Source organism: Polypterus senegalus, chromosome 1, assembly GCF_016835505.1.
Source record: "Polypterus senegalus isolate Bchr_013 chromosome 1, ASM1683550v1, whole genome shotgun sequence".
Taxonomy (NCBI): domain Eukaryota; kingdom Metazoa; phylum Chordata; class Cladistia; order Polypteriformes; family Polypteridae; genus Polypterus; species Polypterus senegalus.
In genome coordinates this window covers 84,598,096-84,614,383 of record NC_053154.1, presented here as the reverse complement: position 1 = coordinate 84,614,383, position 16,288 = coordinate 84,598,096, and the positions used below count along the sequence as shown (strand labels likewise).

Below are 16,288 nucleotides of genomic sequence, written 5' to 3'. Positions count from 1 at the left end.
ATTCTCATCCCAGCCGCTTCACACTCAGCTGCAAACCGTTCCAGAGAGAGCTAAAGATCACGGCCTGATGAAGCAAACAGGACAACATCATCTGCAAAAAGCAGTGACCCAATCCTGTGTCCACCAAACCCGACCCCTTCAACACCCTGGCTGCGCCTAGAAATTCTGTCCATAAAAGTTATGAACAGAATCGGTGACAAAGGGCAGCCCTGGCGGAGTCCAACTCTCACTGGAAACGGGCTCGACTTACTGCCGGCAATGTGGACCAAGCTTTGACACCGGTTGTACAGGGACCAAACAGCTCTTATCAGGGGGTCCAGTACCCCATACTCCCGGAGCACCCCCCAAAGGATTCCCTGAGGGACACGGTCGAAAGCCTTTTCCACGTCCACAAAACATATGTAGACTGGTTGGGCAAACTCCCATGAACCCTCCAGGATTCTGCTAAGGGTGTACAGCTGGTCCACTGTTCAGTAACCAGGACGAAAACCACACTGTTCCTCCTGAATCCGAGGTTCGACTATCTGATGGACCCTTCTCTCCAGAACCCCCGAATAGACTTTTCCAGGGAGGCTGAGGAGTGTGATCCCTCTGTAGTTGAAACACACCCTCCGTTCCCCCTTTTTAAAGGGGGATGCTCCAAAGAACATCCATTGAATTCTGAGTTTGTGTCTCCGACCACCACATCATGAACCAAACATTTACACAATATTTAAGTTAAACCTGTGCGATACCCATTCATATATCTAGTTTTTTGGAGCCTCATCACACCTGCCATAAAGTTATCTACACTGAACGTAGACCTAGGAACCCCTTAATGCAAGGGAGCAGCACTACAGCCACGCCACCGTGCCCAACGCCACCCATGTTTAATACATGCTTTAATGCATTTCATCATGAAAAAGATATCAACTATTTATCTTAGTATTCTGAATGTTCATAGTGCACGAATATCATGAAGTCAAGGTGCGGCGATGGCTGCCAGCACCTCCTCTGTGCAAGAAGAAGTCAGTTTCAGAAGCGTATAGAGATTAACAACTGTGTGGGGGAACACTTAATATAAAGCATTTAATGTGCTACATTAATTTATGACTGGGTTTGAGAAAATCTAGTAAATTAAACATTCACTTTAAGATGAAGTTTAGTTTGCGACATTCTACTGACAAACTACAAGAATAAAGTGAAAATGTCGACATTAATCTCAACATAAATGTTGAGAATAAAGTAGAAATGTCGAGAATAAAGTCAACATGTCTGTCTTCCTTATGCAGATAAAATAAGATTGTGATGTGTAGGAGTGATCTTTCTTTCTCACTGGCATCATTGCTATCAGTGACTACAGAAATATGTAGCCTAACATAAGGCTTCTTTAGCTCAGCCTGATGATCATTGAGCTTTGTCATTCCTTATTCTTGTTATGCTGATTTAAGCTTGTTTGTTTTTTATATTTGTATTACTCTACAGGGGTCAGTATGCACCGAATCTTGCCCCCCAGGTTGGCATGGGATTAATTGTTCTCTTGAGTGTTTGTGCTACAACAAGGGGCAGTGTATTCCCACAGATGGACACTGCAACTGTACAGTAGGCTTCACTGGAGAAAGGTTGGTTTCCATGTGGTTATAACTAATTTGTAAAGACTAACATTTTTTTAGAATAGAGAGATCCCTTCAGACATGTTTTCCAAGCTCAGATCATATGCAAGACCTTGTCTTATGATTTGACTTAGATGGCACATGTCATGATTTGGCTTATAAGTTTTTAATCTTTTCCAACTGTTTCTTGTCCTTTGAAAAGTATTTAACTATGGTTGTCTGGGTTTCCAAGGCCAAGAAATCTAATGGTTAGATTAATTTTTATCTTGTGTTTTTAACATTCCTAAAAATTATTCACATTTCCCCATTAGTCCTTATTATTTCTTTATGGACACCTCAATGTTGTAGACTGGTTGCTAGGATGTGAGGCCCCATTCACAGAGACCATGTGTTTTGACATCACTGCTACAGTATTTTAAAATCTGACGTTGTGTGTACCTTGTGATTCAAATGTGAATTTTTAAAAGAAACAAAAAAGTTAGCATCATTTCATTCTGGTGGCAACCATTTTTTTCTGCCCTGTGGTTATGTTTTGTGTTTTTTGGATAAGGTTACATGTATCCTTTTGACTTATAATTTGGTTGCATGTTCTGAGCTTTATTCTTTAATTATTGTCCTACCAGGTACAATCCCTGTGTGAATTTTGCAACTCCATGGCATCTTTTAATTTCATTCTCTTTCAAAACTGCTTCTGTCATGCACCAACAGTTCTGCACAGAAGTACTATGGCTAGAAGTGTTGATTATAGCTCTAGGTTTCATCTGATCTCTGTGTGTGTGATGTTTGTATATTCTCCTCATATTCTGGCATTTATTCTCAGGCTGTTAAAATAAACACTTTCACAGTCTAGGCCTTTTGTACTAAAAAAAATTAGACCTTACAGGCTCAACGTAGGCCTGGCTCTCATACTCTGGAAGCAGGCTGGTGGCCTGCACAGCCAAAGCTAGCCAAAGTCTATGAATTGCAAAAGGAGAGCCCATTGCTGATGGGAATGACTTTGCTGCAACCCTGAACACAAGTGAACAGGCGCAGTATTCTGGTGGATGATGATCTGATTACAGTAATTGAAATGCATTTTCATCTAAGTCGATTGTCATCTCTAAATAACACATAATCTTGAATTTTGGCCAAACTTCACCAAACAAGACATGTTTAAAAACGTGTAAGGCAACTCTCATTTTTCTGACATTTCTCCTTCCCACAGTTGAGTATTTGCCTTATTTAACCTCCTAATCCCAAGTTCATCTCACCTCTGGGATCAAGGCCATTTTAAGCCCTGGGATATTCCCTGGGTAATCTCTACACACAATTTACAGATCAGGATTATGTCCCGGAAGCCATTGTAATACCTTCCTACAGCTTACCCCAACTGTCCCAGTTACTACTGCAAACATGAGCCCTAGCCCTAACTTAAAGAGGCAGGCAACCCTTAGGAAGTGGCTAATATTAAGAAAGGATCCACATACGTTGCAGACCGCACCCTTGCTGCCCCCCTGTTGAATTATTCACTCTTCACTACACTCTCAAGGTGCCCATTAAACATGAATTTACTACTATCCTATTTCAGTATTGTGTTTGTTTTATATTAAGATTTGTATTTTGTTGTGATCACAACCATGTGTGTAAATTCCTTTTTTTATTTGAAGAAAATAGCATTGCGTACAATCAAGTCAAACTTGATTGTACAACCCCAATTCCAATGAAGTTGGGACGTTGTGTAAAACGTAAATAAAAACAGAATACAATGATTTGCAAATCCTTTTCAACCTATATTCAATTGAATACACTAATAATATACACGAAGACAAGATATCTAATGTTTAAACTGATAAACTTTATTGTTGTTTTGCAGATCTTCACTCATTTTGAATTTGATACCTGCAACACGTTCCAAAAAAGCTGGGACAGGGGCAGCAAAAGACTGGGAAAGTTGAGGAATGTTCAAAAAACACCTGTTTTGAACATTCCATGGGTGAACAGATTAATTGGAAACAGGTGTTTGTAATGATTGGGTATAAAAGGAGCATCCCCAAAAGACTCAGTCATTCACAAGCAAGGATGGGGTGAGGTTCACCACTTTGTGAACAACTGCGTGGGTAAATAGTCCAGAAGTTTAAGAACAATGTTTCTCAATGTACAATTGCAAGGAATCTAGGGATTTCATCATCTACTGTCCATAGTATCATCAAAAGATTCAGAGAATCTGGAGAAATTTCTGCACGTACGTGGCAAGGCCAAATACCAACACTGGATGCCCCTGACCTTCGATCACTCAGGCGACACAGCATTAAAAACTGACATCATTCTGTAAAGGATATTACCACGTGGGCTCAGGAACACTTCAGAAAACCATTGTCAGTTAACACAGTTCGTCACTACATCTACAAGTGCAAGTTAAAACTCTACCATGCAAAGCGAAAGCAATATATCCACAACAACCAGAAACGCCGCCAGCTTCTCTGGGCCTGAGCTCATCTGAGATGGACTGACGCAAAGTGGAAAAGTGTGTTGTGGTCTGACGAGTCCACATTTCAAATTGTTTTTGGAAATCATGGACGTTGTGTCCTCCGGGCCAAAGAGGAAACGAACCATCCAGATTGTTATCAGCGCAAAGTTCAAAAGCCAGCATCTATGATGGTATGGGGGTATGTTAGTGCCTATGGCATGGGTAACTTGCACATCTGTGAAGGCACCATTAATGCTGAAAGGTACATACAGGTTTTGGAGCAACATATGCTGCCATCCAAGCAACGTCTTTTTCAGGAACGTCCCTGCTTATTTCAGCAGGACAATGCGAAGCCACATTCTGCATGTGTTACAACAGCATGGCTTCGTAGTAAAAGAGTGCGGGTACTAGACTGGCCTGCCTGCAGTCCAGACCTGTCTCCCATGGAAAATGTGTGGCACATTATGAAGCACAAAATACGACAACGGAGACCCCAGACTGCTGAGCAACTGAAGTTGTATATCAAGCAAGAATGGGAAAGAATTCCACCTACACAGCTTCAACAATTAGTGTCCTCAGTTCCCAAACACTTATTGAGTGTTGTTAAAAGGAAAGGTGATATAACACAGTGGTAAACATGCCCCTGTCCCACCTTTTTTGGAACGTGTTGCAGGCATCAAATTCAAAACGAGTGAAGATTTGCAAAACAACAATAAAGTTGATCAATTTGAACATTAGATATCTTGTTTTTGTAGTGTATTCAATTGAATATAGGTTGAAAAGGATTTGCAAATCATTGTATTCTGTTTTTATTTCCGTTTTAGACAACGTCCCAACTTCATTGGAATCGGGGTTGTACAACAAATTACTTCATAGTCAAACTAGAAAAGAATAAAGAAGAAAAGAAACATCAGAAAGTTAAAAAAAGCAGGAACAAAAAGAGACAAGACCTAACAAAACAAAACATGTATAAATTTTAACACCACTTCTTAAAACAACATGGGTTGTTTTAAAAGAAATATTTGTGCAATATTGAATCTTCATAAGCCACAATTTATTAACAAAAACAAAAAATACAACAGAAAAGCAAAAGTTTTTGCCTAAAAGGCAAGTCAAAAGTGAGCGAGTCAAAATCACAATCCTCTGACAAAATCTAGTAAAAGAAGATACACAATTCAATAAATAAGAAAGATCAAGAAATAACAATACTCACAGTAAATTCCAACACAGATGCTAGATCTCTCCTTCTGACCGCAATATAAAGCCACAAGGAGGTGCCAGTAGCACTGCCATCAGGATGGCTTTGCCTACTGGGACTCTACCCACAAAGTACAAAGAATGGACACAAACTTAAAGCAACAGAGCACAAATAACAAATCAGAAACAAAACTTACAGAAATAACTTTAATCAATAATATTGGATAAAAACAATGATAAAACATAAAATACTTTCAAGCCAGAGAAAGAAAACCTGACTGTTACACAGCAACTGTGACATGTGACAGCTACATCATAGTCATTGTGAATTTCAGCAAGTAATAGGAAATTAACAAGCAAACAATGCAAAATGGAAAAAAAAGAAAATAATTAAGAAAGTGCACAACACCACCCAAAAATGCTGTCTCCTAGCTGTAGAATCTGATATTGAAAACATAATAAAACATCAATATGAAAGGCAGCATAACTGCAGTTGTACATGCAGACAGCTACATGATTGTAGTTACTGTACACTATCAGTTTTGTCCTCATTTAGCAGAGGGCAATCACAAGGTGACCAGCTGTATTTAGAAGGATGTAGTGGCAATGCTGTGCAGAGAAGGAGGGTTCTGACACAGAGAGAGATCACCTGATATTACCAGGGAAGCACAGCACTCACAGTAGTCAAATACGAGCTCTGTGCTGCTGATGGATTGAGCTCTCCAATGCAATGCCAGAGAATGCAGGTTTGCAACTCACCATCAGCACTTGACCATGGCTCAAAGCTTTCAAATGAAGGGCTTTGTGGTGTGAGTCCACAGTAATTTACAGTTGGAGACAAGGGTGGGATTTACACTGTGGATTGGTTGAGTGTCATGATGCTGCACAGAGAAGATAGGGGGTGACACAGGGAGAGATCAGCTGATGTCATCAGGGAAGCACAATACGCACAGTGGTCATGGATGAGCTCTGTGCAGCTGATGCATGGAGCTCTCACTTTAGCTTATGCTGCAAAGCATTCGCCCCTGAGCCAGAGAACGTGGGTTCATAACTCATCCCTCACTACAGTGCAAATCTTCAAACTGAGAAGCTTCGCTGTGCAAACCCACAGTAGTTTGAAGGAGTTCGTTGCGAACAGTTAAGGCAGTGGACAACTGGACAGCTTTGACCGATATTGCTTAAAATTTTACATTTTTCAGCTATTAGATAGATAGATAGATAGATAGATAGATAGATAGATAGATAGATAGATAGATAGATAGATAGATAGATAGATAGATAGATAGATAGATAGATAGATAGATACTTTATTAATCCCAAGGGGAAATTCACATACTCCAGCAGCAGCATACTGATAAAACAATATTAAATTAAAGAGTAATAAAAATGCAGGTAAAAACAGACAATAACTTTGAATAATGTTAACATTTACCCAGGGGGTGGAATTGAAGAGTCACATAGTGTGGGGGAGGAACGATCTCCTCAGTCTGTCAGTGGAGCAGGACAGTGACAAAAGTCTGTCACTGAAGCTACTCCTCTGCCTGGAGATGACACTGTTCAGTGGATGCAGTGGATTCTCCATAATTGACAGGAGCCTGCTCAGCTCCCATCGCTCTGCCATGGATGTTAAACTGTCCAGCTTCATTCCTACAATAGAGCCTGCCTTCCTCACAAGTTTGTCCAGGTGTGAGGCGTCCTTCTTCTTTATGCTGCCTCCCCAGCACACCACCGCGTAGAAGAGGGCACTCGCCACAACTGTCTGGTAGAACATCTGTGGTCAACATCATATTGTTGAACTTAATAGAACAGTAGTCATGCCTGCGACTTTTCAGATAAAAACTTAATCTGGTGACGGATGTATGTAATTAGAACTGTTGAAGGCAGCTCCAAGCTGAGTTCTTAGCAAATGACAGGAATATGAATATCCTTGAAATCTCTATAAGACTTTGTTTTCAAAAACATCTTATTCACTTTTTCCCAGGTGTCAGGAAGAATGTCCAGTGGGTTGGTATGGGAAAGATTGTACTGAGCAATGCAACTGCGAGAATGGTGCCCGCTGTTACCATATCAATGGGGCATGTCTTTGTGCACAAGGTTTTACTGGCCCACGCTGTAACCAAAGGATGTGTCCAGATGGTTTTTATGGGATGAAATGTGATCAGGCCTGTCTCTGCCAGGAGGAGCATACTCTCAGGTAACCCTGGACAAGAAATATCTCATACTCATAGTGTTCAGCAACAGTTTCATTTGAACTGCATGACAGATCACTTGCTAACAGTTTCATGCATTTGCATTGTCATAAACATGTATAAAGGAAAAATAATATAAGTAAAGTTTTTAAATTGAGCTCATATGTTGAAATGATTAAATATGGCTGACTTTATCTCTCTCACTCTCTTTCTCCCTTCTTCTAGCTGTCATCCATTAAAGGGAGAATGCACCTGTATGCCAGGCTGGGCAGGGCTCTTTTGTAATGAGACCTGTCCTCATGGATACTTTGGGACAGAATGCCGAGAGCCCTGTCTTTGTCTTAATGGAGGAACTTGTAACAGTGAGACCGGACTCTGCCACTGTACCCCTGGCTATTTGGTAAGGGGACTCTAAGACTCCATATATCAAGTTAAAGAAGAACTTTACCATAACCTACCTACTTACGAAATTAGGAATTTATATCTAAGGTGACCACCCAGTGCCAGTTTTTTCAGATCACTGGTCTGCTCATATGCATGCATTTAGGGAGTAGTTTCAGTTTCTTTAAATATGTTTTTCACACTTACATCTGTCGTGGCGAAAAATTCATCATCAGAAGGCTTTTTACCTAAAAATAAAGGCTATTAGGACTCGAGATAGACAGACAGAGTTTTAAGGCTTTATTGCAATAAATCAACCACACGGACTCAACCCAATTCGGCCGAATGAGATTGAGCCCCGATCATTACAGCCATTGAAGTTTTTATAACAATTTCTTATTTTTACCTCATTCAATTAGCTCATTCTGCACCTGGTTTTACTGTCCATTATTCCTTTTGGTGTCTGTTCGGCTTATTTTGATTGGTCTAAGACTGGGTGGATGGCTTCCTCTCACCATCTTTGGGCTTTTCTATGTAATTTCCGATCTTTTCTGACCTCGCTTGAATGAGCTCTCTTGCCCATTTTCTCTGACTCTCTTTTACTCCTGTCCAGCCGAATCTTGAGTTTCCATGGGAACCCTTATTATCTCCTTACTTTTCCTATCACTGGCCCCCTTATGGAATTTGTTATTTTTCTATGCTGTTCCCATTTTCTCTAACTGGCCAAGGCTTCAATTCCATATATGGGTTTCCTCTCATCGTTTTCTCTCTTAAGCCTTCCAAACTTTTTATAATAGTGACCTGAAGCTTAAGCTTTATTTAAAAAGAAGTATAGTATGTGCTTTTCATTTAATCATTGCTTAGCATGCTTGATTTGTCTTAATTTCTACACTAAAGTTAATTGCTAATATATTCTTATAATATTTTTGCTAATGCCTGAATTTACTAAGATTTTCTCTTCATGCATTATGTCAGCGTGACCCTGCTTACGGCAAAAGCCTTTTGTTGCCTTTCTGCTGATTCATCAGCCCAGCTGCTTTCAGAGGCATCTTCTCTGTGCTCTCGCTTCCTAGCCTTGAATCACAGGTGTTCTCAAACTCTTATCCTGTCCAAAACTGGTCTCGGTGTATCAATTAGCTGTTCTTATCTTACTTTGGAAATTTTAATGTAAGCCTAAAAAATAATGCAGTATAACTGATTTTTTAGTTAACTATTTGCTAGACCTATCTTATTTGCTTAACATTCTAATTTATGCTTAATCTTAATATTTTAGAAGCTGTTAATTACTTTTTATGGCTTTATATGTTAATTTGCTATTATAAAAAATTTTCCTTCTACACATGATGCCTAGGAAAGCTTATGTCATCTCCATTTATAGGAGTGTCCTTCTGAACATTCAAAAAGTATTTATTTGTGGTTCCTTCAAATTATTAATTTCCTTGTTGCCCTTCTTGAGGTTATATATATATATTATATGCTACTGCCCTTTCTCTTCTCCACTTGCCTCTCCAGGGAAGGCACTGTTCTCATCACTGTGCTCCTGGCACCTTTGGCACTAACTGCTCATCTGAGTGTGTGTGTAAGAATGCTGTGGCCTGCTCACATATTGATGGAACCTGCTTCTGCAAAGAAGGTAAGCTTTCATTTCTAAAGTCTGTAATATGTAAGAGCACAATTTTATACTGTTTCTTTAGCTAGTTTAAAAAAAGAAAAAAAAACTTCATGCACGTGGCATTATGTACACAATCTCATTAATGTTCTCAGAGATATTTAAAAAAAAAAAACAAGATTCAGGCTTACTGGCCAGTGATAAGAGAAACCAAACAGGGAAAGATTCACATGTCAATGCTATTTTTTTCTAATTGCTTTAAATGGTGAAAATATGGCTACACGATTTTTGAACGTGAGAAAAAAAACTACTGAATATTTAAGTGATGATAATCACCATTTTTAGAGAAACTGTTTATTCACATGTCACTTAATCATTGGCACCTGCTTATAGTTGCAACCATCCTTCTATCCATTTGTCCATCCATTCATTCATCAATACCTTCTCCATCCTACTTAACTGTTTCAGGGTTGTTATGAGCTCATTCTTATTCTGGAGACACTTGACACAAGGTGAGGACCAATCCTGAACAAGAAGCCAGCACTTTAAACCAGCTTAATCCAGTACTTTGTAAGAGCTTGATTGATATAAAGTAAACAGTTGTTGGATCGCAAACACGACCCAGAACATCCGTGCAACCCTCGGTCTTACTCTTTCTTTAATTTTGTCATCCTGACTGATGTTTCCCTTTCTTCTCCATCATTCTCCATTAAGCAATCACTTTCTCCAAAACCAATTCTCTCTCTCTCTTTCTCTCTTTTCAAAATAAACTTTTCTTTCTCTCATTCCCTACACTAACCTGCTCTCTTTTATTCAAAATGACCAGCAGTCAGTTGGTCCCTGCTTATTAGTAATCATTTCTTTAAGTCGGAACACACTTTTATGTGTATATTGCTTCTTGGCATGGGTTAAATAAACATTTTGAACTAAAATCATTAAATAAATCAATCAAATAAACCACCCCCAATCTTTGTCTCACAAACACAGATTCAATACAACAACTTTGAGTTTCAAAAAGGTTTACATGTTTTAGGCATCTCTGAACATTATTTGTTTTTTTTAGAACGGTGGTCTGTCTGTGTGTGCATTTGTTTCTTTGAGATGACTTCCCATAAGAAAATTTTACTGCTCAAAGGTTCATCTTTGATGACTCATTAGACTGAAAAGAGATTCTCATTTATGTTTCATTTAAGAATCAGCTTTGTCACAGGTGTGTTTCCTAAAATTCCTTAGAAGAAATAGCTTTAGACAAAAGGAGACATGAGATACAACTGAGGTAGGAGTTAAAATGGAGAATTTGGTTTGAAAAGTATGCCATACTTTGTGAGATCTCTTTCTAGCCTTGATCTCTTTTAAGACTTTGCATTTTTTACTTATTACTGGAGGAATACCTTTATCCAAAGTGACTTACAACATCTGAGATATGATTGGTTCCATTTCCTTTGTTTTTCCAATGTGACTTTTCTCCTGGTCACACAGTGTCAGTAACAGGATTTAAACTGTATTCCACCCTGGGTACCTTTTCTTCCAGAAATGAGTTTGATCTAATTGGAGCACAATATAATTTACAGTAACTAATAGTATTACTCAGAAGTAAGATCTACAGTTTTGTGATCATAGTAACGTCCATACATTACACCATATATTGCTGAGCACACAATGCAAATATTTTCAAATTGTAAAAAAATGTCAAGTCACTACAGTATTTGGAAAACCTCAGCCCATTGTGTGATTTTGCTGAGGTCTCTGCTGAAACTCAAGAGGAGACTCAAGAGGAGAATATCAGGGTACATTTCTCTCAAGAGAAAAATCTGAGGAGCAGGAGACAAAAGAAAATGTCTCAATTTTATTTCTTTCTAATCTCGTTGTTGTAAGGGCAGAGTGGTGGCCCTGAGGCTAGGGATCTGCATTAACAATCAGAAGGGTGCTGGTTTGTATCCCGTAAATGCCAGAAGTAATTCCACTCCATTGGGCCCTTTAGCAAGGCCATTAACATGCAATTACTCTATCCTAGCTATGACATTAACCTGCATCCAGCCCTGAAAGCAGGTCCTCCAACTGGCAGGGAAAACATGGGGGTTGGTGACAGGATTGGCACTCCAGCCACTGTAAAAAAACCTCAGACTGTTCCACTCAATTCGAACTAGTGTAGTGGTGAGTTGTCACCCAATGCATGGCAGCACTTCGGTCCTAATTTGGGATCCTGATGTGGTACATCATGTGGTGGGTGTCACAATGTGCTGCATCAGCCATGCTTCAACCCCTCTCTCTCCCTCATTTATATCTAGATCAGGTCAGGTCATGTTGGGGAGCATGCTCAGATACGATGCATTGCTGCACCCACCACACAGCAAAACAGCTCGGGATCCTGGTTGGCAACCCCCCAGGCAGACATGCGGTCCAGTCCCACCCTCCGGAAATGACCCTCTGTCTGCTGCAGCCAGGTTTTACATGGGCGTCCCCTTGGCCTGGTCCAGCCACTCAGGTCCCCAACAATGAGGATCCTGCAAGCTGGATCACCCTTTGGGAATCGTGCCACATGGCTGTAGTGCCATAACTGACACTCCTTTACAGTGCAGGCAATGTGCCTCATTCAGGACTCCATGAGCCACTGCTCTTTCAACACCAAGTCAAACCAGTGGTACCCAAGGATTCTCTGAAGAAAATTACTCAAAGTAGTCCAGTCGTCATCTCAGGTCACTGGATCGTCCATGTCTCACAACCTTATAGCAAGACAGGAAGCATCAGAACTTTAAAGACTTGGACCTTCATCCTTTTGCGCAGATATTGGGAGCGCCACACACCCTTTCCAGTGACCTCATGACCCCCATCCTCTTTTAATCCATCTACTGAATTCTTAGGAAGAGTTGCCAGAAACATGAATGTCACTGCCAATGTAAATAAACCTCTCAACAAGGTTTGTTGTACCCCGATATTCTCAGACACACTGCTGTTGGCTGTGCCCAAGAAGTAATTAAAGGCCTGGATCTTAGCTTTTATCCAAGACACTCGCAAGCCCAGACACTCAGACTCCTTACTCAGTCTCTCGAGAAGAGAAACCAAAAGGATATTAAGGAAATTTGGTAGATTTTCCATCCATGGCATGAGTGAACAAGACAGCTCAAATACAGAGCACAGCTTTATCTATCCACTATATCTATTTCTGTTTTCCCTTCAAATACACTTATGGGTTATCTCTAAGATGTAAAGTCATGGATGACTCACCATTTTATCCAATTAAATAGCAATAAAACTGAGGTGCTCCTCATTGGTTCTAAATCTTCAATCACTTAAGGTTAACAGTTCTTCCATTTTAATTAACAACACTATCACAAACATCTCTTTCCAGGTTAAGAGCCTAGGCATCATTCTAGACCAGGGGTTTCCAACATGGCTCACCAAAGGGATAATGAGTCCTACATCAATCTGAAAACTTGATTAGTCATATGAGGGGTGAGCGATCTTCCAAAAATCATGTCACAATCCTTTTAATGCAAAATCACAATCCCCAATCTGAATTACAATCTACTGTATCTTTTCCATGTGGCATACACTTAAGAGAATATCCAGACTCAAACTCATCAACACCTAAGTAACACTTTATTTTAAATATCAAACAAAGTTGAGTTCAATTGTTCTCTTGATCGCTAGCTAAGCGGAGTTAAGGAACACACCCCGAAGCTGGCGAGTGAATTAGGAAGGCCCCTCCCCTTGGCCCGCTACGTCTCTCTTGGATTCACGCAAATAAATCGGCACCACAAGCAAACTACGATGCATAGCGAAATGAGAGACGTTGCAAAATCATCCGTAATGTTCAAGCAAATTATGAAAAAAACCCGATCTAAATCCATTAAGCATTTCTCCTGTGAAAAGCAGACAGACATACAGACAGACAGACATTAGATTTTATATATTATATATTAGTAAACCTTCAAAATAATGTGCAGGTAAAGTCTCAACAGCATTCTCAGCATTTCTGGAGCTTAGTAGAGCCAGATAACTATAAGAATCTTCACTAATCAGCCCTGAAAATGTCTGCTTTGTTTGGGTCTACATACCTCTGTGAGTTTGCCTTTTCTTACATGAATGTCATGAAATCAAAGTTCAGAACAAGACTAACACATGAACATTTAAATGACTCCATAAGAGTGAACCTAAATGGCTACACTCCATCATATACCTGTCTTGTTGACTCTATGCAGTGCCAGTCATCTGACTAACTAAAAAACACATCACACATGCAACTAGGCATGTGAATACTCTTGTGAAATGAAACAGTGACATGCAACAAAATGACAAATGAATAAGTCATATCTGTATATTGTAATTGCATTGTTTTGCTTTGACAGTATTAATGTTTTAATTCAATAGTGTGAGATACACTAGAAAATGCATACAGACATACAAAATGCACTTGCTGGTGAGCTAAATATTTTTTGTGATGTTTTAATGCAAAATGTGAGTCGTAGACACCAACATTTTTTAAATGTTCCGGCAAAACAAGCTTATTCAGTTTGTTTGGGTTGAAATAAGCTATGAGAATAAATGTTAGAAAACATGACTAGCTCTCGGCCATTTTCATTTAGTAAACGTAGCTCTCAGGGGAAAAAAGGTTGGAGACCCCTGATTTAGACAGTACCATTTCTTTTTCATCTCATATAAATAATGTTTCTCAAACTGCTTTCTTCCTTCTCCAAAACATTTCTAGACTTTGTCATGTTCTTACACAACACAGTACTGAAGTACTGGTTAATTCCTTGGTCACTTTATGTATAAATTACTGTAAGTCTATTCTCTCTAGCATTCATAAAAAACGTATCTACTGCTTACAATGTATGCGAAATTCTGCTGCTAGGATAATAACCTGCTGTTCTAAATTCTCTCTCAACTTCACTGGCTCCCTGTTAACTACAGAATACAATACAAAATACCACTCTGAACATTTAAAGCTCTCCACTCTTTTGCTCCTCTCTACCTTACTGATGTCCAACAAATTTACACTCCCTCTTGTTCACTCAGATCCTCATCTGCAGCTCTACTTTCTGTACCACACATCAAACTCTGTTCTCTGAGAGCTCGAGCGACTCTTATAGTGCTCCTCAACTCGGGAATTCTCTTCCCTCTCACATCCATCAGCTAGACTCAATAACACAATTTAAAACTGCCCTCAAAACATATCTTTTCTTACCAGTTATGATTTTTCTACTATTACAGCTAGTTATCTTTGATGTTTGTTAAAACCTGAACCCTTATTGCTGTCTGATTTTATTGTCCTATTTGTTTTTTATCTTTATTACTGTTGTTTTATTCATTGCAAAGTGAGCTTGAGTGCTAAGAAAGACACCTATTAAATAAAATGTATTATTATTATTATTATTGTTGTTGTTGTTGTTGTTATTATTCAATCACACAAATAAACTTGGCACTATTGTTAGCACTAAAAAATGCTAAAAGTATAATTTTGCTTTACAGGGATAGTGATTTTGTATTTTTAGTAGCCATTGGCCTGTAGCATGATACTGATAAAATCACAGCTTTATATAGGGAAAGCCACCCACTGGAGGCATCAGATTTTTAAAGTAAATAACCCAACAGAGCTTTACATTCCTATTTAAAAAGAGATTTAAATAAAATGCAACACAATACAAACCATGAACAACAGGTAAAATATAAATCAACAACCTAAAGTGTTATAAATGACTCTCCAGGCCCATTATTTTGAAACAAACAAATGCAGACTTCCAGTTACTTTTATTTATCTTACAAACACTAAAACCACCTGACAGCTGACAGAAAGTTTATACAATTCCAAAGTAAACAATGTAAGAATATACACATTTAGTAATATTTTTACTACAAAAGCTAGTACTGAGACTTTTTGCCTAAAATAATCAACGACAACAACATTTATTTATATAGCACATTTTCATACAAATAATGTAGCTCAAAGTGCTTTACATGATGAAGAAAAGAGAGAAAAAGACAAAGTAAGAATTACAATAAGGCAACACTAATTAAAATAGAGTAAAAGTAAGGTCCGATGGCCAGGGAGGACAGAATAAATAAAAAAAAACTCCAAACGGCTGGAGAGAAAAAAATAAAATCTGCAGGGTTCCAGACCATGAGACCACCCAGTCCCCTGTGGGCATTCTACCTAACATAAATGAAACAGTCCTCTTTGTATTTAGGGTTCTCATGGAAGGACTTGATGATGATGGTCATGTGAACTTCTGGCTTTTAATCCATCAATGTAGGAACATCACGGGGCTTTGATTAGGTGGTGGTGGTGCAGATTGCCACCACAGAAAACCGGGAAAGAAACAGAAGAGAGAGTAGGGGTCAGTATGGATTTTAGAGCCACCATGAATAGTTATTATGATGAGTTGGATATACAGAGTATCAGGATTTTGATTACAGTGAAGTTATGAGAAGGCCATGTTAAATGTGTTTTCAGCAGTGTTTTAAACTGCTCCACTGTATCAGCCTGGCGAATTCCTATTGGCAGGCTATTCCAGATTTTAGGTGCATAACAGCAGAAGGCCGCCTCACCACTTCTTTTAAGTTTTGTTCTTGGAATTCTAAGGAGACACTCATTTGAGGATCTGAGGTTACGATTTGGAATATAAGGTGTCAGACATTTCAATATATACGATGAGGCAAGATTATTTAAGGCTTTATAAACCATAAGCAGTATTTTAAAGTCAATCCTGAATGACACAGGTAACCAGTGTAGTGACATCAAAACTGGAGAGATGTGCTCAGGTTTTTTTTTCTAGTTAGGATTCTAGCAGCCGCATTCTGCACTCGTTGTAAACGATTTATGCCTTTTTTGGGTAGTCCTGAGAGGAGTGCGTTACAGTAATCTAGACGACTG

At 39.1% G+C, this 16,288-nt stretch overlaps 1 protein-coding gene across 2 annotated transcripts in view; it reads left to right on the top strand.

The window, feature by feature from the left end:
- Positions 1–16,288, top strand: part of pear1 (platelet endothelial aggregation receptor 1) — a 146,210-nt gene that overhangs the window by 94,765 nt on the left and 35,157 nt on the right. For both annotated transcript variants that reach the window (XM_039752634.1, XM_039752625.1), the window contains exons 8-11: positions 1,465–1,601; positions 7,217–7,429; positions 7,650–7,824; positions 9,318–9,438. In XM_039752634.1, coding sequence (XP_039608568.1) covers positions 1,465–1,601; positions 7,217–7,429; positions 7,650–7,824; positions 9,318–9,438 — 646 coding nt within the window. The remainder of the gene's footprint in view (positions 1–1,464; positions 1,602–7,216; positions 7,430–7,649; positions 7,825–9,317; positions 9,439–16,288) is intronic.